General features: G+C 42.2%; 3 protein-coding genes across 3 annotated transcripts in view; 2 read left to right on the top strand and 1 right to left on the bottom strand.

Annotated features, from left to right (window-relative positions):
• The window catches only part of appa (amyloid beta (A4) precursor protein a), a 39,139-nt gene extending 34,665 nt beyond the window's left edge, over positions 1-4,474 (top strand). Inside the window, exons 16-17 of the mRNA XM_073495478.1 lie at positions 1,428-1,574; positions 1,933-4,474. Of these exons, the coding sequence (XP_073351579.1) occupies positions 1,428-1,574; positions 1,933-2,034 (249 nt within the window). The 3' untranslated portion in view covers positions 2,035-4,474. The remainder of the gene's footprint in view (positions 1-1,427; positions 1,575-1,932) is intronic.
• Positions 4,475-5,212: 738 nt separating this feature from the next.
• Positions 5,213-7,421, top strand: atp5pf (ATP synthase peripheral stalk subunit F6). Its single transcript, XM_073462762.1, has 4 exons — positions 5,213-5,288; positions 5,971-6,140; positions 6,425-6,549; positions 7,316-7,421. Exons 2-4 carry the CDS (start codon positions 5,971-5,973, stop codon positions 7,342-7,344), a joined length of 324 nt encoding a protein of 107 aa, XP_073318863.1. The 5' UTR covers positions 5,213-5,288; the 3' UTR covers positions 7,345-7,421.
• A 2,395-nt stretch (positions 7,422-9,816) lies between these two features.
• On the bottom strand, positions 9,817-25,682 carry jam2a (junctional adhesion molecule 2a). Its single transcript, XM_073462696.1, is given in 11 exon segments — positions 9,817-10,804; positions 11,008-11,041; positions 15,725-15,740; positions 15,902-16,009; positions 16,500-16,602; positions 16,826-17,013; positions 17,102-17,251; positions 18,624-18,734; positions 18,930-18,995; positions 25,288-25,381; positions 25,383-25,682. Coding segments are annotated over 11 exon segments (966 nt in total). The 5' UTR covers positions 25,446-25,682; the 3' UTR covers positions 9,817-10,771.
• Between the last annotated feature and the right edge of the window lie 1,922 nt (positions 25,683-27,604).

Here is a 27,604-nt window from a genome sequence, read left to right as displayed (position 1 = left end):
TCAATTGGATTTTGGATTATCGCCGAAAATAATCTCTGTGACAAACACACGTTTATGATACTCACACGTTTTATTCGGCAACATAATCTTCACAGATCAACACCACTTTTATGATTTTCGAAGCGTGAATTAAATCCCTAGAAGAAAGAAGCTAATGTTAGGCTGTGAACAGACTACATTTTGGTCGCATGACTTAAACGTCACCACCACTCAGCGTCTTACTACACAGTTACTGCACACGTTTTCTATGAACTGATCAACCTACAGGTGTAAAGTTAGAGTTAGAATAGTTTGAAACTAAAGTCCACCTGTAAAGACGGACTTGTGAGTTGGTGACGTTTAATGTCCCCTGCTACCTCTGTAGTCTCATTTAGCTGCTTGTTAGCAACTGCCGTTTATAAGACACGTAAGTGCTTTATAATTAAATAATAGAACATTTAATGATGTACTTTATGTCATAGAACAAAACATGTGAATATTTTCAGCCTGTGGTAACCACGGACTGTATTTCAGACATTTAAGTGAGAATCAATTAAAAAAAACCCACAGACTTTGACTACAGCACTCTATTATGACTCATGCATTAATGTCAAAAGCAGGATTTTACAGTTGTAGTTGGTTGAGGTGGAGCTCAGTAATGATTATTTTCATTATGGTTTGTTACAATTCTTAAAAAATAGTAAGAAATACTGTCACTCAGGGCCCACGGTGGCACCTTCACAATGCTTATTTAGTCCCAGGAGTAGTATAAATTACATTTTTTTTTGTTTTGTTTTCAAAATGATTATTTTTTAATAGCAAAATTATTACAAATACATTAAAATGATCAAATCATTCAAAGAAAAGCAGGAAATGATCACATTTGTGAAGTTTTAAAATGAAAAAAGACTTAAACCATCATCAAATTAAGTGAAAATTCATTTTCTGTTCAATTGACTAATTGATTAAAAAAACTGCTGGATAGTTGAATGCATAACAAAACATCATATTTTATAAACTTCATATTTACAAAAAATGTAATCAGTAAAGTAACTAGTAACCAAAGCTGTCAGGTAAATGTAGCATATTACAATATTCCCCTCTGAAATATGGTGGAGCTGAAGTAGAAAATGGCATGAAAAGAAAATACTTATGTAGAGTACAAGTACCTAAAATTTGTACTTGAGTAAATGTATTCAGTTACATTCCAGCAGTGGTAGTTGCAGCTACTGGAGCTCACTGGACGAGAGAAGAGACATGCAAAGTATTTCTAAGCACAGTTAGCTGTCTGCCCCGCTGTGCTGAACGCTACACTCATACACTCAGAAAAGACCTTGGCGCTGCATTTCTACTGTCCATGTATTAAAAACCATCCCGCTGGCTGCGATTGGTCGTGTCCATGTGACTGACAGGTCGCCCGACCACTGTCTGTCCCTCGCCTCCCACAGGTCTTCTTCGCCGAGGATGTGGGCTCCAACAAGGGCGCCATCATCGGCCTGATGGTCGGAGGCGTCGTCATAGCGACCGTGATCGTCATCACCTTGGTGATGCTGAGGAAGAAGCAGTACACCTCCATCCACCACGGAGTCATCGAGGTGAGAAACGGCTGACCTGTGCGTTTGTGTGTGTGTGTGTGTGTGTGGACAAGCTGTTCTATACGGCACGCAGTCTGGTGTGTGGGGGGGGGGTGATGCTGTGCACATGCATGCACGTGTGAGTACAATCTGTTGTATCAGGCTATATATATGTATATGTATGTATGGATTTGACTGTACACTCTTCACACTAATATTTTGAAATTCTATCTGTTTACAAATAATAAAAGGATTCATTTCCTGCCTTCTCATCCAATTAAAAATCACTTGAGGAGGCATTCAAAAGGTCTTAAAATGTCGATTGTCTTTACATTTATGCGTGCTGATGTAACCCTCCCCCTCTCTGGCTCCCCTCCAGGTGGACGCTGCGGTCACCCCCGAGGAGCGCCACCTGTCCAAGATGCAGCAGAACGGCTACGAGAACCCGACCTACAAGTTCTTTGAGCAGATGCAGAACTGAGGAGAATGTCTCACGTCCACACACATAAACACACACAAACATCTCCTCCCCCACACATCAAGCACCTCCTCCCCTCTCCTCTCCTCTCCCTCCTCCCTCCTCTCCCTCCTCCTCCTCCTCCTCCTCCTCCCAGACGAGTCCCACGTCTCCAAAAGGCAGTGTGGCTTAGACGATTTGCGTGACTGAAATAGTCGGTCACAAGCGTACAGAGCGACTGTAGCCAGGGTTTTTATGCCTGGGCGGACGCTGCGGCCGAGGCCAGTTTGCACCAAGTTTGTTCACTTTATCGGAGCAGGACGCCTTTTAGTTAAAGAAAGGTGTTTTTATATGTTTGCTCCATCTGGGCCTGCTGACGTATGGAAAGAAGGCCCCGCCCAGTGCATCGAAACAAACCCACTCTCTGGGGGAAGAAGCGTGCTCTCTCCACACTGATTCAGGGCCAGTGTATACTTGGGTTTTTTTGGCTTGGGATGGTTTTAAGGTGTGGACTTGTGCAGGCAAATCTGACCACTGATCAGTAGGATTTTTTTGGCACACGCTCACCTGGGCCTCATTTACAAAAAACTGGAATCATCAAAAATCATCTCAAATCATTTGATTCATCATATTGTAGTGATTATAGAACGAAACAACGGCTTAAACCAAGCAGCATGATTTTTCTAAATGATGCCCAGCGTTTCCCCACAAGATGCACCACTACTGCACTCACTCTACAGTCTACACTGGAGTATAAGTGAGCCTCCCCTCCCTCCCCCCATCCTCCTCCTCCTCCTCCTCCTCCATCATCCCTCCCTCCATCCTCTTTTCTTTACGCATTCTTACGACAGCTGGGCTGTGCTAAGTCACACAAGGCTCTTAAGGATATCTGGAGACGCTGACGATAATGAATATGTTGATGACGACGGTAGTAATTATGTATTCTGAATGAGCTGTTTTTATTTTTTTTTTCCTCTTTCGTTTCCAGTTTTGTTTTTCAAAAAAGAATGAAAACGGAGAAAAAAAAGAAGAGAAGTCAAAACCGATGTAAAGTCCTTTTTTTAAATTGCGTGTAATGTTACTGAAGTAATGCTGAAGTCTTTAGCTGTTCCTATGTAGTGCATGACAACAATGACAACAACAAGGATTCGGAAAAACAGAAAAAAAAAAATCAAGATCTTATCGCTGCTCTCTCTCGAGATCCTTTTCTCACGTATAGATTGTCATTCTAGCAAGATTGTACATTTAGTATCTTCTCGTGATCACGTGACTTCAAACAATGATGAAAAATATATATAAATCTAGATGAACGGGCTCTGCTTTGATATCATGTAAAATACACATTTAAAAAAAAGATCTGTGATTTTTGGAAATTAAGTGTGTTCCTCATTTCTTGTATTAATTTTTTATTTTTAAAAAAACCACGCTACGTTCCTGAAGCTTACAGGAGGGGGGCTGGCTTCATCTCTGTTTGTATATTATTCACTGAGATATATTGTGTTATAAATCATCCCCTTTCATTTTTGCTTCTTTGTTCAATCCATGTCACTGTGTATTTTTTTTGTTTTTTTTAAAAGGGCATGTTGTGGGCGTGAAGGTTAAAGGGAGCGGGAAGGGGAACGTGAAAAATAGGAGGAATCCAGTATGGGGGGATGGGTTAGGATTATCTCTGCCTGTATGTGTTTTGTCATTTTCAGTCTGGTGTTTCGTCCAGTTGTAAGCCGACGCTGTCTATTTTTTGTAATCATTTTGCCGTCTGCTGATGGAACAGGTGGAGCACTGGGAGGAGGAGGAGGAGGAGGAGGAGGAGGAAGGAGGGCGAGGTAGAGAGGAAATGACTTGCAGTTCCGGATGGATAGTCAGCCAGGCAGGCAGTCTGTATATATATAATGGATTTTCACTCCCCCCACAGCACCTCCCTTCCCTCTCCCTCCTTTGCCTTCACTTCCCCTCAGGCATGCTGCTCACCTCTCTGCCATCAACGCACACTTGACTCCTCAGAGGCAGAGCACTGTAGTCTGTATATAGATGATAGGCGTTCACCATCGAGGGAGAGCTGAGAGGCAGGCGGGGGACGTGAAAGCAGGGATCGAGGTAAACGTTAAGAACCCCCCGTTCATCTTCATACAGTCAGCTCAAGGTTTGCCACCACCGAAAGAAAAACAGTGTGACCTCTCTCTCTGTTATTAGAGCTAATGGCGAGTAAGATCTTCGAGGGAATGGTGGGTGAAGTGTACATATGGAGGCTGCAGTGGGGTGGGTCCTTGGTTTTCAGAGGGTGCTCATTAGAAGCCCAACAGAGGGCAGTAGAGTAGAAGAGGAAGCAGGATTTTCTTTCTATCTTTTTCTGTGGATTATATATTGGTTTTGTTTTCCACTGTGTAATATTGTGCAGGCCATTTGCATTGACTGGGAAAACGCTTTCTACACTGTATTCCATAATAAAGTTTTGAATGTACATACAGATGCTGCGTCTTTGTGTTTTTATGATGTTTAAATCACAACACATTATATTTTCATAATCGGTGTCTATGTATGGTCTTTAATATCAGGCAGGTGATAATAATGTGAAAATTGACTCTGAAGGGGAATTTTCTTTTTCTTCCCTTTTATGTAAAAGAGGTCAGAGGTCAGACGGAGGCAGAGAACAGCAGAGTAGAGCTGACAGGGCTTCCTGACACAGATGAACCCGGCTCGTCTCACTAAAGGTTGAATTATTCTGCAATAAAGTGAAACCCAACAAAATGTTTTGGGTGGACCAAAGCCACAGTCACACCAACATGATATATGATTTTATTAAATGAAATAAAACCAAAGTCAAATTAACAATGGTGTTTATAAAATGACTAACAAGTGAGAATGTTTAGCTACATCTGTAAAGCTACTTGTGCCTTTTTTTCAAGTAACATTAAAAAAGTGTAAGTGCAGGAAAACTGCAATGACAGTGGAGTTAAAAGTAAAAAAAAATACATAAATAAATAAATAAATAAAATACTTTAGCTCAACTAGGACCTTCTGCTCTGTCGTGATTATCAAACAGCCACAGATAATGACACAACATAAAAAACATTTTTCCTGTTCAAATACATTTATAGGATTTGCTGCTGTAGTAGATTAAGGACAGCTTGGTGTTATGTGAGGTCAACCTAAATCTGCGCAGCGCTGCGCAAAGGAGCCGCCATTTTGACGTCCGCGAACGCCTCCTTTTCACCCCCACAATCCCACAATCCACCGCGGTCCTCCACATTTGGATTCTCTGCTAAAGTGTCAAATCCAAGGTGAGTACTGCGTTGCTGAAAGAAATGCTATCAAACATTTAACTTAGCTCTGTCTGTCACAACGGTGCATACTAACAGACGCATGTTCATTTCTGTAATGAGTGAAACGTTGAAATCATTTATTGTAGCTCAATAAACGACGGAGGACACAGTTAGAAGGCTGTGTCGCGTCAGCTAAAGGTAGCTTAGCATGTTAGCAATAGCAGTTGTAAACATGTAGCTTAGCAAGCTGCAATGAAACATTCTAGCTGTCTTGACTTTATTGAGGTAAACTGACAATTACATTATGCTTTCCAAAATTCCTTATTATGCTGCAACTGTGTATTATGTAGCTAACTCAATGTCATTAAGCTAAGCAAGCGTTGTTAATGACAGCAGCTAACTTATATTAACTTGAAAGCTAGCTAGCGCCAGCATTAATTTGCTCCAGCTAACCAGCAGCACGTCCATATTAGTGATGCTGTAAGGTTAGTAGGTGACGGAGTCCTTCAAGTTTCGATACACTTAAATGATTTAGCATTTTATTATACAGGATTTCGCTTCCAAACCCCAGCTAGTTGTGAATTAGCAGCTACTTCCTCCTAATGCAATTCCAGGCTGCGTATTTCCTATTGACTTAAGTGTGATCTGGAGACAGGGTCACAGTGTATTGTCCTGACAACACGGCTCCTTGCTCCTTCAGATGGCACTTCACCGGCTATTCCAGCTGTCCTCCGTGCTGCGCTCCGCAGTGAGCCTCACCCTGCGCAGGAACATCGGCATGTCTGCTATCCTCTTCCAGCGGGCCAAGGAGCTCGACCCCGTCCAGAAACTCTTCCTGGACAAGATCCGCGACTACAGCAACAAGAGCAAGTGAGTGGATCATACACAACTTATGTCATACACCCACATTAAATGTCCCTGCTTTGTTTAGGCAGCTTAGATTTTAGACCAGAGTCCAGATAGAAGTTCAGTCACTAGTGAAATATTAACTGTATGCCCTTGAAAGCTGTTTGAAGCTACTGTCTGGCTTCTGTAGCATTAAATGTTATTTCAGTCCTCGTTGTTTGCATTGTATTCATGGCATCTCCTCCACTCACTGCCATCACACTCATCTCTCGAACATATGATGATATTTGATGCCTCGGCTCTCCCAGGACCTCAGGTGGCCTCGTGGACGCAGGACCTGAATACCAGAAGAACGTGTCTGAAGAGGTCACCAAACTGCAGAGGCTATATGGAGGAGGAGACCTCGTCAAGTTCCCCGACTTCAAGTTCACAGGTTAGTTTGAGCTTATGCTGGTTTTCATTGTGTACTTTGTGTGTTTTCTGCCTAATTGTTACATATAGTTAGTGGCAGGAATACGTACAAAATTACATTTAATTTAGACGGGGTTTAATTTACTGATCATTGCTTAGAAAATATGAGTATAGGAGTCACTGATTCAATTTTTAAACATAGCATTACCAGAGCAATGAGCAAAGGTTTAACGTTGGCCTTGGCTTACTGACGTACAAAGGAGCTTTTGAAGGACAAAGTGACACAGACACTTTATTTCTTGATTGTTTTAGTCCAAGCTGAGAGCTGCAAATGTCTAAAACAAGATATTGGACAGAAATTGTCCATCACATCACAGGAAAGTTGTGACGTTTGATGTGCCACACAGTCGGAATGATAATTAAAAGATTGTGTGTGCTTTGAAGTTATTCTTTGCTCTCACACAGTTCCCCCCTCATAAATATTTATCCCTTGCCACTGCAGAGATGCACTGTGATTTGGGGCTTTGTCTGTGTCTATATATAGTGACATGTATCAAAGCGAGATGATTTTCTCATTCTGTTTGAAATTGGTTCAGGAAGCCTTTATTTCTGAGCTTCACTGCATTTTTGATGAACCTACATCTAGCTAGCTGCTATATATCGCTGTAGTCCATGTCTACATGTAAAATATCATATCAAGGGTATTGTACAGCCACAGTATGTCTCACTTTAGGGGATTCAGTCATCAACAACTATCACTAATGGTTGTCTCTTTACTTTTTTTTCAGATCCCAAGTTGGATGAAGGAGCCAAGTAAATGCTTTCCATGTTGTATATCTCCTACATGTCACCAATATGTTGTATTTAATAAAAAGATAGTGGCTTAAACCATTATACACTTGTTGTCATTGAAGCTGCTTCTTGACTATTCCCACACATTTTGCAATGCTAAAATCATAACTGCACAAAATATCTCCAATTATAATGATGTCACATTTACTGTTATGTAACTTGTCAAATATCTAATTTTATGTTTTGTGATCAGTCAGAATATTTTCAGATACAATACAGGCTGCTGTGCCTGCCAGAAATAGAAACTGCCATGGATTTGAAAGTGTTTATTCAGACGAGTAAAAGGTTGCTCAAAGTCCAGCTGCAATGATTAATCAATTCGTTTTCAAATTTTTAATTAATCGCTTTGAGTAGTAGTATCTTTACTCTATGATGGTAAACTGAATATCTTTGGGTTGTGGACAAATGAGACATTTGAGGACTTCATCATGGCCTTTGGGAAACACAGATCAACATTTTCCCCCAATTTTCTGACATTTTATTGACCAAGGAAATAATCGATTAATTGCCATTAGTGTCGCCCGTATTTTAAAGCTCATCTGTAGATGTACCCACATATGCTATTTAACACAAGTGAAACTATGCTACATTTGCATTAGAATTGGTTGTAATTGATATGCAGATATATTTAAATAAATGATATATGACAGTGTGTCAAGTGTTGATTGACCTAGATTGAAATTGGCTATCGCTCTGAATTTTTCATAAGTGTGCTGCATTATGACAAGGTCAGAGATACATTAAAGCCCCTCCCAGGATGAGTTTTTGAAAAAGCGTCAGAAAGGGTGAGTTTCCGTCTGACCTGGTGCCTAAAAATTTTAGCGATTGTGCAGCCGAGCTTTAATGTCGAACTCAGAAAATGGACCGAGATTTGGGTCACTGATCTGCAGCTATGCAGGGTCCAGATTAAAAGAAGGCACTATATGCATGTTAAATCTTAAAAATCCTAATCTTAATCAGACTTCATTTATTCTGATGGCCACCAATAGATAATTCATGGAAAAGATCATGTGAAAGGTTCAGTGCTGTGCTGGTATAATCAACAACCTTGTGTGAGATACCGCTCTAGTCCATATTGAGTGAATTATTTAAATAAAACTCAAGTGGGACGACCTGCGGGTTAAAGCATTTTATTTATAGCACTTACTTTTAAATATTGAACTGTGATTTGGGGACTGAACTCTCGCTCCAAGCTATAACTGTCTGTCAACCTGTCTCTGACGCTACATGCCTGTCAGCAGGAAATGCACTTGAAAGATTAATGAACATCTTTTGCTTGCTGAGCTTCAGTATGTCCCTCTGTGGGGATACAGAAGAGGCTTTCAGCATGTATGTGATAATGTGTGGATGAAACAGATGCAGTTGCTTTCAGGAATAAGGCACTAACAATAAAGCACAGCTACAAAAAACAACTTGTTATCCAGCTTTAGTGTGAAATATCAGTGCTGTGCTTCATCATTACTACAGGTGGGGGTCATGATAATAATTGCTTGTCATTTTGATACTTGTGCTGTAATTGCGGTGGTGGAAAAAGTAGTAAAATCCTTTTATTTATGTAAAAGTAGCATTAGATTATATACACGAGTACAGTACGTGAATGTAGGGAGGGATGGGGCAAAAAAAAATGATTGTCATGTCAGTTATCAATCCTGTTTCTTGAATAAAATAGATATGTTTTGGACATTACATGTTGTAAATACACCCACATATGTTACATGTGCATTTACATCAAAACAAGGTCATAAACTCAGCATAATTGTGGATCTGAGCCACTGTGACAAGTCTTATAAATGCCTAATTGCTGACTAATGTTAAGTTTAAGCCACAAACAAACACGTTGGACACAAAAGCACATTTAGACAAACATTCTCTCTGAAGCTAACGCACAAAGATTACAGTTAGCAAGTCCACATAAACATGGTTTTACTGAAAAGTATGAGTTTTTGCCTTTGTTCAAAATAGTCTATTTATATATATATATTGGTATTTAACTGTGGCTGTTTACCCCTAGTGGACTCATTTTACCCCCACCTTGGGCCTGTAGGACTACTTTATTTGATTGGTCATTGTTCTGAAACCATCATAATTACATATCTTATTTAAATGTCCATGGGTACACAACAACCTGAGGTATATATAGTAACTATTATTTGAAAAAATACACCTTTTTGCAGTAAAATAAATGTAAAATGTAAAAAGTGGCTCATTTGACCCCGTTCTCCCCAACTCCTAGCACTTTATAATAACCATCATGAACAAAATGTAAATTTAAAGTTAATTAAAGATTAGTTAAGTAATTTCACTGTCAATGAAACGCTTTATAATCTGTTTATGAAGCAACTGTTCAGTACAAATTTGTATGCAGGACTACACATGCTCTCGTTAAGTACTCTCACCACTGTGTTATGGTGATTATAATAATAACGGCGAGTGCGGCTTGAATAGAAAAACCTTTTTATTACTGATACACCATTCAAATAAAACTCTGAACAATCCATTCACACACAGTCTAAAAACAGACACTCCATTTTGATAAACATTGACAAACAGTGGCACAAAAATAGAAAGACAGAAAAAAGTAAGGCAAGTTCTTTACAAAAAACTGTGATCCATAGATAAATATGACAGACAAATTAAAAAGGCACAAGGTATATATATATATATATATTTATATATATAAAAAGACCATGCAGGCACATTAGGATGGAATGGGGTTGGTCTCAATATAATTGGCTGGAGGGGCTTCCCGTTCTCTTGGGCCTGGTTCCATGTTGTTACCAAGATCGCGGGGATCTTGCGTTGGCCCTCGGGAAGCTGCGGCCCCCAGTGTTACAGAAGACGAAACATTGGCAGACGCTGAGGTAAACTGCATTTATGTTTGTGTGGATTGAAAAAACAATGCTCTCCGTATGGCTTCGAGCAGAACTCCCTTGTGATGATTCAATCTTGTAAAGCAAAAACTTAAATCAAAATGGTCAGTCTTTGGTAAAGGAAAACAAAAGGTAGTTAAAAAAGATTGGCCTGCAGAGGGAAAAAACACAATCTGAAGAAAAGCTCTGCTGGACCCTGGATCATTCAGATCAACTGGAATTTCACCGTGTGACCACCAGGGGGGAGCAGAGTGCCATGAAACTGGACTTAATCCCATAAGAGCAGAAAACGTCACTGACAAAAGGCGACCCACACATCAAAGCAAGAGTAAAAAAAAAAAAAGCCTTGTAAATTTGCTTGTCATAACCCATCCGAAAGGAAGTGGAAGAGGAAGATTGAAATTAGCAAGTTTTGGAAGATCAAGAGCTCGTTCAGAGTCCAGAGTGAAAATAATAAATCAGAGAATCCAGTGTTGGCACCTTATCACGAGGGTGATGTGTTCTCACAGGAAGGCCAGCTTCTCAGAGCATGAACGACTGGGTGTGTTTAAAATCCTGAGGAGGAAACAGAGAAACAAGTCATTGGATTGTTTAAGAATTATGGCTCTGTGACTGTGTTGTGATTTCAATCAAAAACACAGCAACGTTCATTAGTAAATGTGAGTCGCCTGCGCTCGAGTCAGCACTTTTTGCTCATGAACCCAACATGAGGAGAAACCGGAGGGGAAGGGGGGACGGAGAAAAAAAAGACAACTTACTTCTTGGGGCGGAGGGATGTAGTTGACATTGGACCTGAAAGACATAGACATGGTAAGCACATCGGACAGTTTGACACAGTCACAAAGAGGAGAAGACACTCGAGGCGGACAGCTGTATCCTGACTCATGTCTTGCCTTGCATAAATAATGCACATCATACATGGCAAACCTACCAATGGGTATAAAAAGGAGAGCCTGACTGGACTCTCAACGAATGAGCAGGATTTTAATAAGCTGGAGAGGAATGTGTAAGGAAAGTGGACTTCAGTGTTTTTGACAGTTTAAGAACACCTAGCTCCAACTCAAGCAGACTGATAGAGCCACAAACTGCAGTCACCAACAAAAACTGAACATTACAACCTTCTTTAAAGTCAAATGTATGTCTGGACTGTTGTATTAGGCTGCATTATATCAGTCAGGTGTTGCTAATAAACTGGCAACTGAATGTTCAAAAAAAGATTATTTAAATCTTACACGCACTTGAAAACTATTTCTAAATCTTAACCTCTATTGAATACTTAAAGGAATAGATCGACATTTTGGTAATTATGCTTGTGCTGCTGTCTTGTCAGGCAACCAGCAAAGATTCCAAAAAGTCACCACCAAGGAATAGTTTGGCACACAAGCCTCCGTAAAACTGCTAATTGTTCATTTTCAGTTCTTTTTTTGAACAGGTGAAACAAATGAGACATCACCTGTGATAATTACAGACCTTTAAGGGTGTTAGTAAGCATTTTTTTTACCCTCAGGAAGAGCCAAGCTAGTTTTTTTAGCCTAGTTGCAGATTTATATTTAACAGAAAAGATATGAGAGGTATCGATCTTCTCTTCTCTCGGCAAGAAAGCAAAATGGTGTATTTTTCAAAATGTCAAACTTCATGTTGAAGTATAAATAGCAGAATTCAGAATTAAGTTCAAGATTTTGAAAAATACGCCCTTTTACTTTCTTGCAGAGAGTTAAAGAAGAAGATCGATATCACTCTAATATCTTTTTGTTAAATATGAATCTGCAGCTAGGACACTGTTAGCTTAGCATAAACACTGGAAGCAGCTAGCCTGGCTCCACTGAACAGTAAAATATCTGCTTACCAACACATATAAAGCTCACTAATTAACACTTTGGACTCATATATATATTGTATATATCGGACTCAAATAATTATGGCTGTTTATTGCTTCTGTATATGTCTTGTTGGCCTAAGGGTCACACTCACGTGTCCTCAGTTCTGTGCAGGGTTTGGCTGCTGATGTGGGCTGCACCATGACACTGGGAGATCCAAAATGACCTGTGTGGGTCATTGTGTTGGCTTTAAAAAGGGTCAACAAGAGGGGGGGTAACTTTGTACTCACACTGCACACCATGCTTGATTGGAGTGGGGGGTTATTAGTATGTAATAATTATATCATTCATAAAGGTGTGCTAGAAAATAGACTTTTATATTTGATTTCAAAGGATGTGCTTTAAAAGAAGTTTGTCGCCGTGATCCTTCTGTAAAATTGAACATCTGATTTGTACCTGTGTTTTTTGTTTTATATATTATTTTTATATATTCAGGTCATTGCTTGCAGGTTTATTTTTTTAATGACAAACTAATCAACCTACCAACAAACATGAACAAACATTAAAATAGAAATCAAATGTACAATTTACAGAGCTAGGTTTACAGCGACAAACGCTTTGAAATAAAAAAAAGCTTAATATTAACATTATGGACTCCATTTTCAAGCGCACGTTCATGAATGATTTAATATTTCACACTAGTGGCAATGCTGTATAGACATGCAGCCGATCGTGATGCAGCAGAGCTGAGCGAAATGTTGCGGTGAGCAGGTCAAGTGGTGAGCCAATCACATGCAGCAATCCAACACCCCAATGTTTAAATCCAATGAGACTCATTTAAAATGCCTTTCTTTTAGGTTTGCATTACAGCTGTGGAATATATGGGTGGACACCTAAACATGCACACTTATCGTAACTGTGTGTTTATTCTTAGGTGGCGTTCTATGTTCGGTGTTCCCCAAGGCTCCAATTCAGGCCCCTTAGAGTTTGCTTTATTTATTCAGTAAAGGAAAATATCCTGGCATGCCATCACACAAATCACTTGTTTTCCAATAAAAAAAGTTTAATCTGTGTATTAAAATGTTATTTTCTTAATATAAGAATTTAACTTTACACTGATTGCCATGGTTCTTTCTTTTATTTTCTTCTACTGTTTTGTGATGCAATCGCAGCTGTTTCCCACTAAAAGATTTTCTTATGAATAAATGACAAAAATACAAGCATAACTGTAGCACAAGGAATGTAACTTCAAATTGTAGTGAGTCCTTTATTTTATTTGGAGAGAAGTCAGACATCACTACGGTCCATATCTCCAAAACTCAGCAACTCACACCGGCACCTGCTTCCTGTGCAAACTCTACAGCAAACGTTCACAGTCATCTCAGTGCTTTTTCATCCATAACTTAGTTAAAATAGTCTCAGCTTGCATTGTATATATGAATGGTTACCATTTGTTTTTGTACATAGTGTTTTTAACATTTTAGATCTTTTAGATAGATAGCCATTAGCGATGTTATATCACGCTCACATTAGGGTCGATATGGCTCGTTTTTACACTAGGTGCTAAGAATGAAAGTGACTGATGTGTGCCATCTTGTTAAAAAAGCAGTAAAACTCTGACTTCAATGCTGGATATGGGGTTTAAATCACAAATCAGACAATATGGTGAATGGTTCTTCTATTGTGTATATGCAGCTAGTTGTGTAACCTTGCTAGTTGAAAACACCTAGGCCTACAAGATTATCTAAATGATCAAAAATGTTAAAAACATTATATACAAAGATGAACGGTAAACTGTTAACAATATACACTACTCATAATGAATTAGGGATGTTTGGATATTTTAGTGTGTCACATGATTGTGTTTTCTGTGACATTTTATTTTGTGTTTTGTGAATATTTTTGGTCCCCATAAATAATGTGACACATCTGAATTTTATAGCAGTCCATGCACATGCATATGCATAACACCCCTACCTAATTTTGAGCAGCGTATACAAAGCGAACTGCGAAAGGTGGAGTATTTTAACTCAGTTAGGAATGAAAAAGCACTGAGATAACTCCAGACGTATAGTGTAGAGTTGTAAAGTGGATATACATCACACTGCATTGTGGGTGAACTGTCCCTGTAGTGTACCTTTTTGGTATAACCACTGTGGGCTCATGTTGTTAAACTTCATGGTCGATATTTATGTGACATTTCATTTGAGTCGCAAAGTGATCTGTTACTTTTATAACATAATTATTTGGCACCACAAGGAAATGTTGTCATGTTTATATTTGCGTCGCCACATTCCTCAATTATTCTCCCCTCTGGTCCTACTAATGTGCCAACCACATAGTTAGGCTGTACAACTTTCAAAACTGTCAAACTGAATGAAGCGCTTTTCCGAAAGCAGCGGTGACGTCCGAGGCTTTGGGCGTCATCAGCCACGTCATACTCCTCATTTGAAACACTGCATGTCAGTGGAGGGAAACAAGCTTCAGAGCTTTGGTATCATCCGCCTAGCTCTAATTTTAGGATCTTAAATTTCAGGAAAAAAAATGCACAAATTCTCCTTTCTCACAGCAATCATCAACAATTTAAAACTGGTATGTGGTCAGTATGACACAATCTGACAAACATTCATCCATCTAACCAGTTTTTCCTCTAAAATCCTAGATCTGCACTTCTACTCCATTAACTTGTGCCTACTATTGGTGCATCAGATATCATGTCACATTGTCTTTGAGTCTTTGTGAAGAAGCCTGTTCTATAAATAGGAAGTTGACACTGACAGCTCCAGTTAGCTCAGTGGGATAAGCATCAGACTTTAACCTAGACAAAGAGCTTTCGCATCGGCTTCAAGGGGAGCTCCGCGATGACTCTCCATCAAACGCTCGCACGGTAACAAGCCAGTAATCAAATAACATGGAATCAAGCCAGTGAGGGCCAGTCACATGAGGACAGGCATTTATATCTCTGTGGTTTTCTGGCTCAACGGCCAGTCAAGCATCAGAAAAACGCCCTTACGCCCACCCACTGTGGTGTGTTTACAGGACAGGGCCTTTTATTGTGTGTAAAGGCACACAGCACTAACAGCTCCTCTTTTACACCACAGTCTCGTTCTTCAATCTCTTCAATATCTAAATCATCCATTTCAAATTACCCATCCAATCAGTTTAATTGCTTGCAATTCTGTCTAATGCCAATATTTTCCTCCTTCTGATTAACAGCCGGTAATTATTCCATAATTAGGTTGCGCTGATTATTTCTCCTCCTGTAATTGTCTGCATTTTTTCTTTTAGATCGTCTGTCCCACTACGTTTTTTTTGACACGATTTCAACAGATGCACCTCTGCCGAGAAGTGGCGATCGATTTGAAAAGAAAAAAAAACCTTTTCCCAGGTTTTTTTTTTTTACATCTGTCGGCGCCAATCACAGGATGAGTAGAAACACAGGCGCTGCTGTGGGCTCGGAAAACACACACATATAGGGCACACACACGGCCACAGCTGTCACTCTGTACAGTCCTGACTCAGCACGCAGACACGCAGTCTAAGTGCAACAACACACCCATCCTCCCCCACCCGACCGCCTCCTGTCTCGATCTCAGTGTGTAGGGGTATTAGCCTGTGTTTGTTCACATCAATGTTAATGCAATCACAGAGCTCTTACCTTCCTCTGTGTCCTGCTGATGGATGAGTCAAGAGCAGCGTGGAAGAGAAAACAGAGTGAATGTCAATTTTGTTTTTTGGAGAGAGAGAATAAAAGACAATATCTCTATTAATTGATTCTGTTCATGCAAGCAGACTTATTGGATTGGACTAGTCTGAACTACAGAGGCAGACTCACGGCTGAAGAAGCCGTTGCGGTGTAAGAGGAATCCCCCGCAGCTGCAGATCACGATGACCAGGCAGACCACGACCACTGCTGCCACCACGGCCGAGACGTTGACGTCCTCTGGAAGTGACAGGGAGACGGGGACGGCGACTGAGTTATAGTCAGTTTAGCACATGCAGCAGTGAACGGATGGATAAAAGCTCTACATTTCCAACAACTGTACCTATAAACTCTCCAAACAGGAAGGGCACATTTAAATGCAGCCCTGTCTGATGCTGCTCCTGTACTCCAATAATTTATTAAGTGCATAAAATGCTTGCTTGCATTAACCTAGAGTACATTATATAATTTATTAGAAAGCTTTTTTTAAACAAAGCAGCGTCATTTCGGTAATTTCTCCCAAAATAGATGCAGTTGCCCTTTAAATTTTAAGTGAGTTTGTAAAGGTGCTTCAGATTTGAGGAGCAGGGTGAAATAAGTGGTGTTTCCTCTCCACTGCATCCCTGATTTTCTCCAGTGCTGAAAGGTGTGGGGGAAGAGGCAGGATGAAGTGTGGACACACACACACACACACACACACACACACACACACGCACACACACATACACACCTATCGTCATGTGCTTGCCCTCGCACATCTTGGGCTGCCCCACTCCGTTGGAAGCCAGGCAGCTGTATCGGCCGGTGTCCTCTTTGGCTACGGCCTTAAACTCCTGAGGTGGAGACGGAGAGGGAGGAGGAAGAAAACTTTTATGCTGATGTGGTCAGAAAAAGACGGTGCTTAAAATCTGAAGCATCTGCTCGGCTGAAGTTTCAAGAGCAAGACTCAGAAACGATACTTGCTATCAAACCACCTTGGATAAAGCTCGACAGGCTCATTTCCTCGACATGGAGACAGAGTATACACATTTTCCTTATCTGCGGACACACACTCACCAGTATCCCTGTGTGTGAGTTGATTACATAGGTGGCGTTGGCGTGGCGGGGCGCGCTGATTGGCTGGCTGTCCTTGAACCAGGAGTATGTAGCAGGCGGGATGCTCTGCTGGTCCCTACAGCGCAGCTGCACCACTGAGCCTGTCACTGCCCCGCTGGGGATTTCGCAGGACGGGGTGTGTGGGGGCACTGGAGAACAGGATAAGGTAGTAATTACAGAAACATAAGCAAAACATTTTATCAACCTTTCATTTTTATTATCATCTCGCAGTAGTACCCAGGACTTTGAGCGTGACGTTGGTCTCGCCCAGGCTGACGGAGTCATAAGGAGCACTGATCTCACAGCGGTACTCCCCAGCGTCCTCCTGGGTCACCCTGTGCAGTGTCACCGTGGCCCCGTCGATGCTGGCCCGGCCCTCGAAGGGTCCTGAGAGAAAGGACAGAAGATCAAGAAGATCAGGAGGAAGAAATGTCTTCACTGGCTGCGGGCTAAATCCGCTGTAATCCACAATCTATATTAATGCAGCCTTAATATGAAACATCACAATTTAACAAGGTTCAGACCTCATGATATTATTAAAGCAGCGATAAGAGGGATTTTTACAGCAATACTGAATGACAATATGAAAGGAGTCAATCATAGTGATGCAGCAACAGAAAATCAGCACTACAGGAAGTTGGTTTAACGTAACAGTTTTGTCTCACTCTCACTGCTCTCATAGCAGATTTTTGGCCGCAGTGCGCAGCTGTTTTCAGAGTAAAAGCTCTGAAAACCCACCGCACACTACCTGCTCAGCATCAAACGGCAGACAGACGCAGCTCGAGGCTAGCTGGTGAGCATAGTGGAGCATTTGGCAGCTAAAGAGCCGAATATTTCCCTCAGGAGCTGGTGGAGACCAAAAACACATTTGAAAAGAGAGTGAATTTTATATTAATATTCCACTGCTCCATACCAGCTGGATGTGTGAAGAACTGTTTGCAAACAAGTTGGCCTCAACATTTCATAATACGATGATATGTCCATGTTGTTGTCATTTAAAAATCCTCATTGTTAAAGATTATTTTAGCTCAACTGAACCAACTGGGCACAGTGGGCAACGGCCCCCAAACCCCCAGACCTCCAGGAACCCTGAGGCCCTGGAGGCCCCATAACATGATAATCCAGTGTATAAATAATGTATTACTTTCATTTTTATTTATAAACTTATATATTTATAACTCTTAGTTAGTCTGCATCTCTTTAACCTATTTCTTGTTTGTCCTTGTTTTTCTCTGTTTCTTTTTACATTGCGGATGGATCCGTCATTTATTCATTTATTTATTGTTTCTTTGTTTCGGTTAGAATTAAGAGTTCCCACAATATTAAGATTATCAGTTTAAAGATGATAATCCAGCAAGTGGGATGACTTTTCATACACTTACAAGATACTTGGTTGCCAGTTGCTCTTTCCAGCCTTGACATATTTGAGAGAATTGTCAGGCTAACTGCGCTGTCTATAAAAACGACTGACTGGGCGACAGCTACTGTATGATTCATTATTTATTTCTCCCATTAAATCCACATCCTAAACCACAAAGGAGAGGAGATCAAGGAGAAGGGACGGGTTAAGATTTTATGCCTTGACACCATTGACAGTGCTGCAATCTCCCTTAACTCATCATTCCTCTCTCGCTCGCCCTGGGTGGAGTTTTTCGCTCATCCTGTGTGGCAACAACTTCCAGCTGGTACTGCAAGCTGATTAAAACAAATGCCCTGTTGGCCACCCCAGGGGATAAAGAACAACAGGCCGCTTTCACACCTTTGAACTGTCCATCAAAGTACACGAAGGAAACATCCTTCCCCTTCTTCTTCCACTCGATGCGTGGGTTCGTATCTTTCTCGGTGTGGAACATGCAGGACAGCACCGCATCTGAAAAACAGCAAAGCGAGTAATGAGATATTTATGGCAGAACAGCAAAACCTTCAATCAGTGGCATTTTTAACTGCTTGGTCTATTTATAGCCTCTGTCGGAGAGATTCTGACAGAAGCTGCAACTCTTGAGGGTAAAAATGCCTTGAGAGTGAGACGAGGCGGCTCGGAGACGAGCTGCTTCTGCTGCCTCACCTGTGAACTCGCGCACCTCCACCTTGTGTCTGTTGGTCGACACGGTGACAGGAACGGAGGGGGAACCTGGTGTTGGTGGAGAAAGAGAAGGGGAGGGAGAGTGGGTGATAAAAAAGAAGAGGGGTGAGAGCAGTTCAGAACGCAATATTGCTTGTCATCCATTAGGGGGCAAGGTGAATTAGGTAAAGTGCTCCACGTTGCCCGCCAACTGCAAGAGGAGAATGCTTAATGGCCGTCTTTGGTCTCTCTTGCACTACTGTCTGAGGCAGTCCGAGTCTTTCTCCAGGAGATTTGAGGTGATGGCAGGATTACTCCCTCCTCCACTATAATCCGGCACGGTTAAGGAGCAGCCCGCCGTATGTCAGTTTGAGCTCAGGTTAGGACAAGGTCACCAGGACTCTCACCAGTGGCTTGTCCAGATTAACCTGATGTATGTGGCGCACGGCGCGCTGCCCATGTTTGTTTGCCCTGCCATCTGTGTGTCACTGATACCCCACACCCAAACAGGAAGAGGAAGCAGGAGCTGCCTTTCCTGTGAGTTGATTGGTTTACGGGGTGGATTATTGTCTGGTCGTCCTGTTGTTAAATACAGGTTAAATGGGGGTGAAGGATACCTGAGGGAGAAACAGGTTAGAAAACATGTGCACTGTAAACACTCTCTGCTCCAAAGCCAAGAACATCTCCCAAAAGCAAATTAAGAAAAGGAGGGAAGATTTTTAGATGGAAGGCCATGCATTTTTGAAATTCAATTATAAATGTTGAATGGGCTCAGGGGTACTTGCTCAGAACATTACGAGCTACGGAAAAAAAAATCTAAGAAACTTCTAATTTGGCGTAATAAAGACGTCGCCTTCATATATTCTTGATAGCAAAAAGCTTAACCCTCCCCACGAAAGTCAATCTCTTCCTGCCATTGTCCCTGCAGACGGTATGGAAACACACAGATTCAAATCTCGCCCTTCTAAACTTAAAGGAACAGTTCACCCAAAGATGAAAATGTAGTCATTATCTACACGCACCCAAGCAGATGGAAAGTCCGGTGATGTTTCGTAGTCCAGTAAAACATTTCTGGAGCTTTACAGCAAAAAAAGTGTCACAGCGTTCTCCTAAAGACTGAAGTAGATGGGGACTTGTTTTCAAAGGTAAACAAACAAAAATAATGGCTCCATACATTCTCCTGTGAGATCCAAGAGATGTCATTTACACGCTTCTTGAGGCCGAAATCTTCACTTTAGCATTTAAGCTAAAATCATTAGCATGCACCCTGTCAGAAGTGTGTGCACAAGCTCCTCAGGTGTATAAATAATTCATTTTCCAAATCAATCAGGGATTTTGGGGTTTCAGACTTGGATGGAGCCATGTTAAGTTTTTTCTGTTGTTTTTTAAAAAACAAATCCCCACCTGCTTCAGTTGTTAAGGAGAATGCAGCTACGCTCTTTAACAATGAAGCTCCAGAAATGTTTTGTGACCTACAAAACTTCCCCTGACTTTCATCATAGCTGAATTTTCATTCTTGGGCAAACTTGTCCTTTCCCAGCCCACGGAACACACTCTCTTACACACAACATCTTTAACGTTTCCTGCCATTGTTTCGGCAAATGGCATGACACATGCAGATTCAACTCCTCCACTGATATAACTGTTAGTTGTCCGGTTTCCTGTTTGTTATTAAATTCCTGTGAAGGCCCATTGTTACTGGATTACTATGACTTACAGATGTTTTCTCTCATGAAGGGAGGGGCGACGTAGAAGAATGGAAGGCAAACTGTGTAACAAAGGGCAGGAAGTGTTGAAAAGAACAGGAAGGTGGCCATGTTGGGCCATACGCAAAAAGCATGCCGCTTCTATGCATACCCAAAGGCACTCGCTCTAATTTCCACGACAACTGCTATTTTAAAATTACCTTTTAAATAAACAACAGCCTATACAATAATAATGCCATCTGTCAAATGCAGCGTGACGCACGCTCAAGTTTTTTAAAAAGCTTTTCCTGAAGCTGGCTCAATTTACAGCGGCTTCACTCGGTCAAACTTTGAGCTAAGCGAATTAAAACTGCACGCCCTCCCTCCAGACGCTCCCGTCTTCCCCTTCGCTTTGCCATGTGTTGACTCCTCGACACCCTCTGAGGAGCATTGTCTCACTAAAGGATGAACAAGACGAGGGAGGGAGATACAATGAGATTAAAAAGGGACGAGAGGGAGCGACAAAGGAGAGATGAGCGGCCCTAAGAATAGAATACAAATGAAGTGGAGTGGAGGAGAGCGAGGCGGAGGGGGGACCGGGTGGAGGTTGGTGGAGGGGGGGAACCAGAGACCCGCAGAAGCATGAATAAAAGAGAGAGTGGGATTGAAGGAGAGTGAGATCCTCTTAGACAGTAGGACTGTGAATGGGAGAAGCTCTTGTCACATAGTGTGAGACCAGGCCTGCCGCCACCTTGAAGGGTGTCTCTTTTAGAGAACAGAAATGTAGCAGGGCTGACAACATGCCCGCACTTCGCCACTGCTCGACACACACACATAAAAGCGCACACATCAAAAAATGAGCAAAAAAAAGGCTCTGCATGTGAGGTCCCGCTGCCCCCGTGTCGTGCTCCACTGTGTGCTCTACTGCTATGAACACTGTCAGCTCCAATGGCCTCAATTAACTACAAAGGCGTCGAGGCAGACAATGAACACATGGCCTGTTCAGATCATTTCACAACTGCATGGTGGGTAATGTTAACATGGTGTAGCTGCCTAAATAAAAGGCCTGTTGTCCAAGAAGTCAACAAGACATGTTTGGAGACAAAGTGCCTGGTAGCATGCACACGTTGACCCGTGGAGTGCTGGATGTCACTTCGGTTTTGTTCGTCCGGTGACGCTCCGATGTAGCTCAGTTTTTTGGATGTATTTCCTCGCAGTAGCACGAGTTTAAAACATGCAAACAGCTTTTAGCAGATTAAACATGCATGAGACATCCGAATGTAAAATATAAACCCACGATACAACCACTGACAGCTGAAGTGAATTACACTGACCGTGCCGTTGCAATGTGCTTCTGGGACACCTCGGGTCCTGGAATTGACACGCACCACCCACCCAAACACCGCTGCAGATCAAGTACAACCCATCAAGGAACGGTCCAAGAAATGAAACATTAACCTCAAGCGTTGACCTAGCCTACAAATTCCCTAGATCCCGATCTGATCAAGCACGCATGAGACAAGCCAGAAGTCCAATCAATGGAGGCCCCACCTCACAACCCACGGGACTCTAAGGATTCACCATCAACGCCCTGATGCCAGACACCACAGGACACCCCTAGAGGTCCTGTGTCCATGCCTCGATGGGTCAGAGCCAAGTCCGATACATGGTGAGGCTTCCAAGGATAGGACTGGCCCCGACATGTCCCACAGATGCTTGATCCGATGCGGATCTGGGGAACTTGGCGGCCAGGAGGACGCCTTGAGCATTTTGTGGACATTGCCATTATGGAGTGCATTTGCTATGAGGGGGTGTAATTAGTCTGCAACCATGTTGGGGTGGGTGGTGCGTGTCAACTCATTGGTAGTCTCATTTTAACCTTGTAAAAGTTGAAGAGGTTGTTTTTTCCCAAAGTAAATCAACATAAACTAGCTCAGTAGTGAGTGAATAGCCAGCTGACTCAGGCTGATTGCAGCTGAGTGTCGGCACAGTTGGCTGTGAGGACCAACTCTGAGCTGGAACTGTCCCATATATGGCTGCCAAATTTGGTAAGGTGACAGCAGTGCAGACTCATTTGGGGTAACAATCAGCTCCAGTTAACAACACTTGAGCCCGATTTGGACCATCAGTGGAAGCCAAAATTAAACCAAGATTTCGTCATCAACCCATCAGGGGGTGAGTCCAGAAACAGGCCTGCCGGATATATATCGATGTTGGGCCGAGGATTTTCTTCCACCTGAGCAGCTAAATGTAAACTTATATCAACTTAAAATGGCTCAGTACTTCCTAACAAAGAAGTACTATTACAGATTTACTAACATAGAGCTATTAAAGGTAGTGTTACCCTCTGGCTGAACATCAGCACACTTGACTTTGAAGACCTATCATGGGGTGAATCTGGTTCTTAAACGGCAGCCAGAATTGGTCAGGCATTGGCAGTCTGGATTGATTTGGAACCATAATCAGCTCCAGTTAGTAGCAGTACCTGGACCAGAGTCGGGCCAGTGTTGTCACCTGGAATTAGCCTTAGATTCCATCACATCACTCTTTAGGAGTGAGTCCAACAACAACAACGGGCATGCCAGACTTGGGTCACTGTTGAACCCAGCATCTTTGGCTACCTGAGTAGCTGGCGGATCTGGTGGCCTAATCCAGCCATGTAGTGTTTATTTCACTACACTTGCCAAAAAGATCAAAAATGGCTTCTATAGACTTTAAAAAAAAAAAGAACTTTTTCATGTGTTTCACAGCAGAGGGTCTCTAATGGTCCTCCAACGTGGCATCAGATATGGCTAGTGAACTAATTAAAATGCTCCTGCTATGGGCTTGTTGTGGCTCTGAAGCACAGAAACATCTAGACAAAGGCGTCAACACAGACAAGCTTACACACACACACACACACACACACACACACACACATCTCGTGCGTGGCATTAACATCAACCAAAACACTGCGACAGCTTAAACTCACAGAGGGACAGCCACCCTCTTGCCTGAGCAAAAATAGAAAGATGGCACACTCGCTCCTTGGCACGCAGCTTTCCTCTCATTACGTGGTCCGTACTGAGTGTTACAGAGACTGGGGGTGGGTGTTGCCAGGGCTGTGCCGAGGTCAAAAGCATGGCGCAGTAATAATTAAGGCACTTATTCAAATTAACAGGGAACAAATGAAAGAGGAAAGGAGATGGACCCGTAGGACGTACCCTGTCTGGCTGTGTGATATAGATAACGTGGACGGCGCACACGTTTCAAGGCTGTTGGGGTACAGAGAAAAACAGGGTGAGGACTGAGAGTGTGTGTGTGTGTCCGTCTGAACAAAGCCTCTCTGTTTGACTGTAGCCCTGTGAGCAACAGCTGTCTCAGTCAGACACGGTGTGTGTGTGTGTGTGTGTGTGTGTGTGTGTGTGTGAGGGGTTGACATAGGGGAAGCAGGGTCTCCTGCCACAGTGTCCCACCCAAAACATTTCCTTCTGGATTTTTTGGTTTCAAACAACACACTCCACAGGCGGCCAGTGGAGAACGAGGCCGATCTGATGCTGCTCTGTTGAAACTGGTGACATCTATCCGTGCAGCAGTCGATGAGTGATTTCTGTCAGGTTGTCAGAAGCTGGGCCTGGACACACACACACCTCTGTGAACTCTTGACCTGGTAGCCTGACAGGTGGCAAAATGTGGACAACACAGAGTAAAATGTGCATCACTCACTCTCACTGTCTCATCACATCCTTCTCAAACTGCTACTGCTCCCTTGGAGACCCAACGGCACCTACACTGCTTTCTCTTTTCCCTGCGTGTCACACAGATTTCCACACAGGATCACCAGGGAAAGTTAGGTGCTTGTCTCTTAATAAAGAAAATGTTTTTTTCCACTTGTATTTTTCCTGTTTTTGTTCTCAAGCCTTCAGTCTCCTGGTAACATCACCGCTATGAAAACACCTCGTCACGAGGAAAAACAGTGTGAGGGTTCTGGTGCTAATCCAACCCAATGACTTCATGCACGGATCCGCCACCTTATCTGCCAAAATGTGTGCCCACCTGCCACCGCCGTGCCGCCCACACCCTAAGGTGGCACACGGCCAAGCACAACTTTGGGGCCAACTTGAAGGGACCCAGCATGGCTGCATGGTCGCCACAGCCCACTCTCACAGAGAGGCTTCAACTGAACTGGGAAAGTGTGGAAAAACACCTAACAAAATAAAAGCACGGAGAAAAAAAAAATGTTTTCTTTCATTTTTCAGTTTAACTTGAAATTTTTGATCGTGCCACAAAAAATTCCAATGCACACTCACGTTTCTAGATGTTTTTATCTTTTTTAGAGACAAGTGTGAGGCAAACTACGGCTGAGAGACTTTTAAGAAAATGCCATTAAATCAAAGAAAAAGAGGAACGCTCCTCAGTAAATAAGACTTGAAGTCTAGAGCACTAAATTAAATGACTTTTTTGCAGAGTATTGATCCAGGATGTAAACAGACAGTTATTGTAAAAAAAAAAATTTAAAAAAGGGAAATAATTATAAATAAAAAGTAGCCGGATCAGTTAAAATACACTAAAGCTGGAATCCACTACTTTAATCATCTATTTCCTGTCTTTTACACCGTGGAGAGAAGTAGAGGAACACAAATACAAACAGAGAAACAGTTATTCCTCTGAATGAATAGTTTCCATTTGCCACTTACATTGCATCAGTAAAACAACAAAAGGAAGATACAGGGACGTCCCCTCCATCATCGTCCACAACTCTGGCTGAGTCTTGTCTTCCCTGGACGGAGCGAGGCGGCAGATCCCGATCCTCAGCTTTCTTCTCGCACTTGTTCACAACTCTCCAATAATTCATCCAGCTTCCAGGGAATAAACTGTTCTCCAGGGGGGAAGCGAGCGGACCTGCCCGGCGCTGATCGGAACGGCGCGGAGCTGCTGGCAGGGCGAGCGGATGAGCGGGGCGCACCTCCGGGACTGATCGGGGCTGAGAAGCCGGTCTCCTGGCTGAGAGGTTTTGGCTGGGGAGCCTCGGGTACAATCGCAGACGCGGATGGACGTCCTCTCTCTTCTTGCGGTGCGGTTTCGGCGCTGGTTGAGGTGGAGATGGAGGTGGAGGGAGGGCGGAGTGTGCTTTCAGACGAGCAGAGCGGCGGAGCGCCGAGAGCGCAGCGCCGTGTCCAAGACGCGCACTGCACTACCAAATGGCCACATAGCGGGAGGCAACTGGGTATGGCAACAAGGTGTGGCACCCATCATACCTTGGCCCTGAGTGGGACCCGGTTTGACCCTCAAAATATCAGTAGACAACATAGATTGAGCCCGCAGATTTATCTGCAAGCCACACACTGAACATTTACATCAAAACGTCTAAAACAGAGTCAGATTTCCTGTTTCTCATCATTTAGGGACTTCTATGGAACCTTAAAAGTCATTATGCTATTAAAGAACCTGGTAATAAGGAACCTTTATAGCCTAAATGATTTAAAATGAGATCTAATTGTTGTATTTATGGTTAATAAATCATTTAAAAACTAACTTATCCGTTACAAGACATTATAAAACAACTTTCGGGTTGCCAGGTCTCAAAAAAACCTTTGATTTACTTGATATATATAAAAGGCCAGGACCAAAATCAATTAATAACAACTAAATAAAGGAAAAGTTCACCCAAAAATAATAAATGAATCATGATCGTCCACAAAACATTTGTGGACATCAGTGTTGAAGCATTCTCCTAAACAACTGAAGTAGATGGGGACTTGTTTTAAAGGGGCTCTATGTATGAATTTGCAGCAATTTATGTGTATTAATCACTTTTTTATTGGCCATATGTTAGCAGACTGTACCATGGTGCGAGACATTAGACCTTCCCGTCTCTCTCGTTGCCTAAACAAACCTGTGGATGATTTGTTTAAGGTGTTTAACGCTGCTGGACTCTGGATTTCTTTGTGAAGGACTCAGTTTTTCAGTTACGGTCCAAAGGATGTGACTTTACCTACTGTACATTATCGAGTGCCTCGTCTCAGCGCCTCTCTCCGCTCCGCTAACGGAGAGCAACAGTAGTTTCTTGACTGGAGTCTGCTAACGTGAACTAATGACCGACTTCCAGATTAATACAGAAGTCCCACAGAGCCCCTGTGAAATGTAAGATAAAGAAACATGAAATGGCTCCAAACAGTACAGTCAAAGTCTCCAGGCGCTCCGAGATCCCAAAATGATTTAAAAAGATGTTTTTCAAACTCTTTTTTAAAGCCAAACTCTTTACTGTAGCTGCTAAGCTAAAAGTATTAGCTCTCTGAAGTGGGTGCACAAGCTCGACAGTGCGTCAAGTGTATTAATAATGTCCTTTTAAATCAATTTGGGATCTCAGGACTTATGCCGGGCAAGCTGTATTAAAATGAGTCCCCATATACTTCAGTGGTTTAGGAGAATGCTGTAACGCTGTTTTGCTGTGAAGCTCCAGAAACGACTGATTTTAATTTTTCCTTTAAGCATTTTTTTAAGTGGATTACCAACATGTATACAGAAAACAACACCTCCATTTAAACCCCAGCCAAGGGATTTTTCCACAACCTGGCAACAAAGCTTGTTCTTAATTAGAGCTACAGGCCCACCATCTATAAATCATCAAAAACAGCTCATAGCCACTGGTTACATATTAACATGTTGTATACAAGTTCCTTATTAGAAAGTGTTATTGTGAGCAGACAGGTAACAGCAGGTGCACAACAGGCTGAGAGACAACTCAGATGTAAAACAGTCTTTATTCATCTTTTGTAAGGTATGGAGGTGTTTCAAGGATTCCCTGTTAACTCTAAAAATAATCTAAAAAGCTACAGTAAGCACTTCATCCGGTCTCTAATTGTTAAGGTGAAGCTGAATTCTACCCTTAAAACGTCCCTATTAAGTGTTGAGAGTTTCTGAAGATGATGAAAACATGTTCAGCCTCGGATCAAGATGATGAACTTGAGAGAAGTGCAACCGAAAGAGAATTAAAGGTTCATGAGACAGAGG

Source organism: Pagrus major, chromosome 24 (assembly GCF_040436345.1).
Source record: "Pagrus major chromosome 24, Pma_NU_1.0".
Taxonomy (NCBI): domain Eukaryota; kingdom Metazoa; phylum Chordata; class Actinopteri; order Spariformes; family Sparidae; genus Pagrus; species Pagrus major.
Note: the sequence above shows the minus strand (reverse complement) of the source record. Positions and strands in the feature narration are given on the sequence as shown.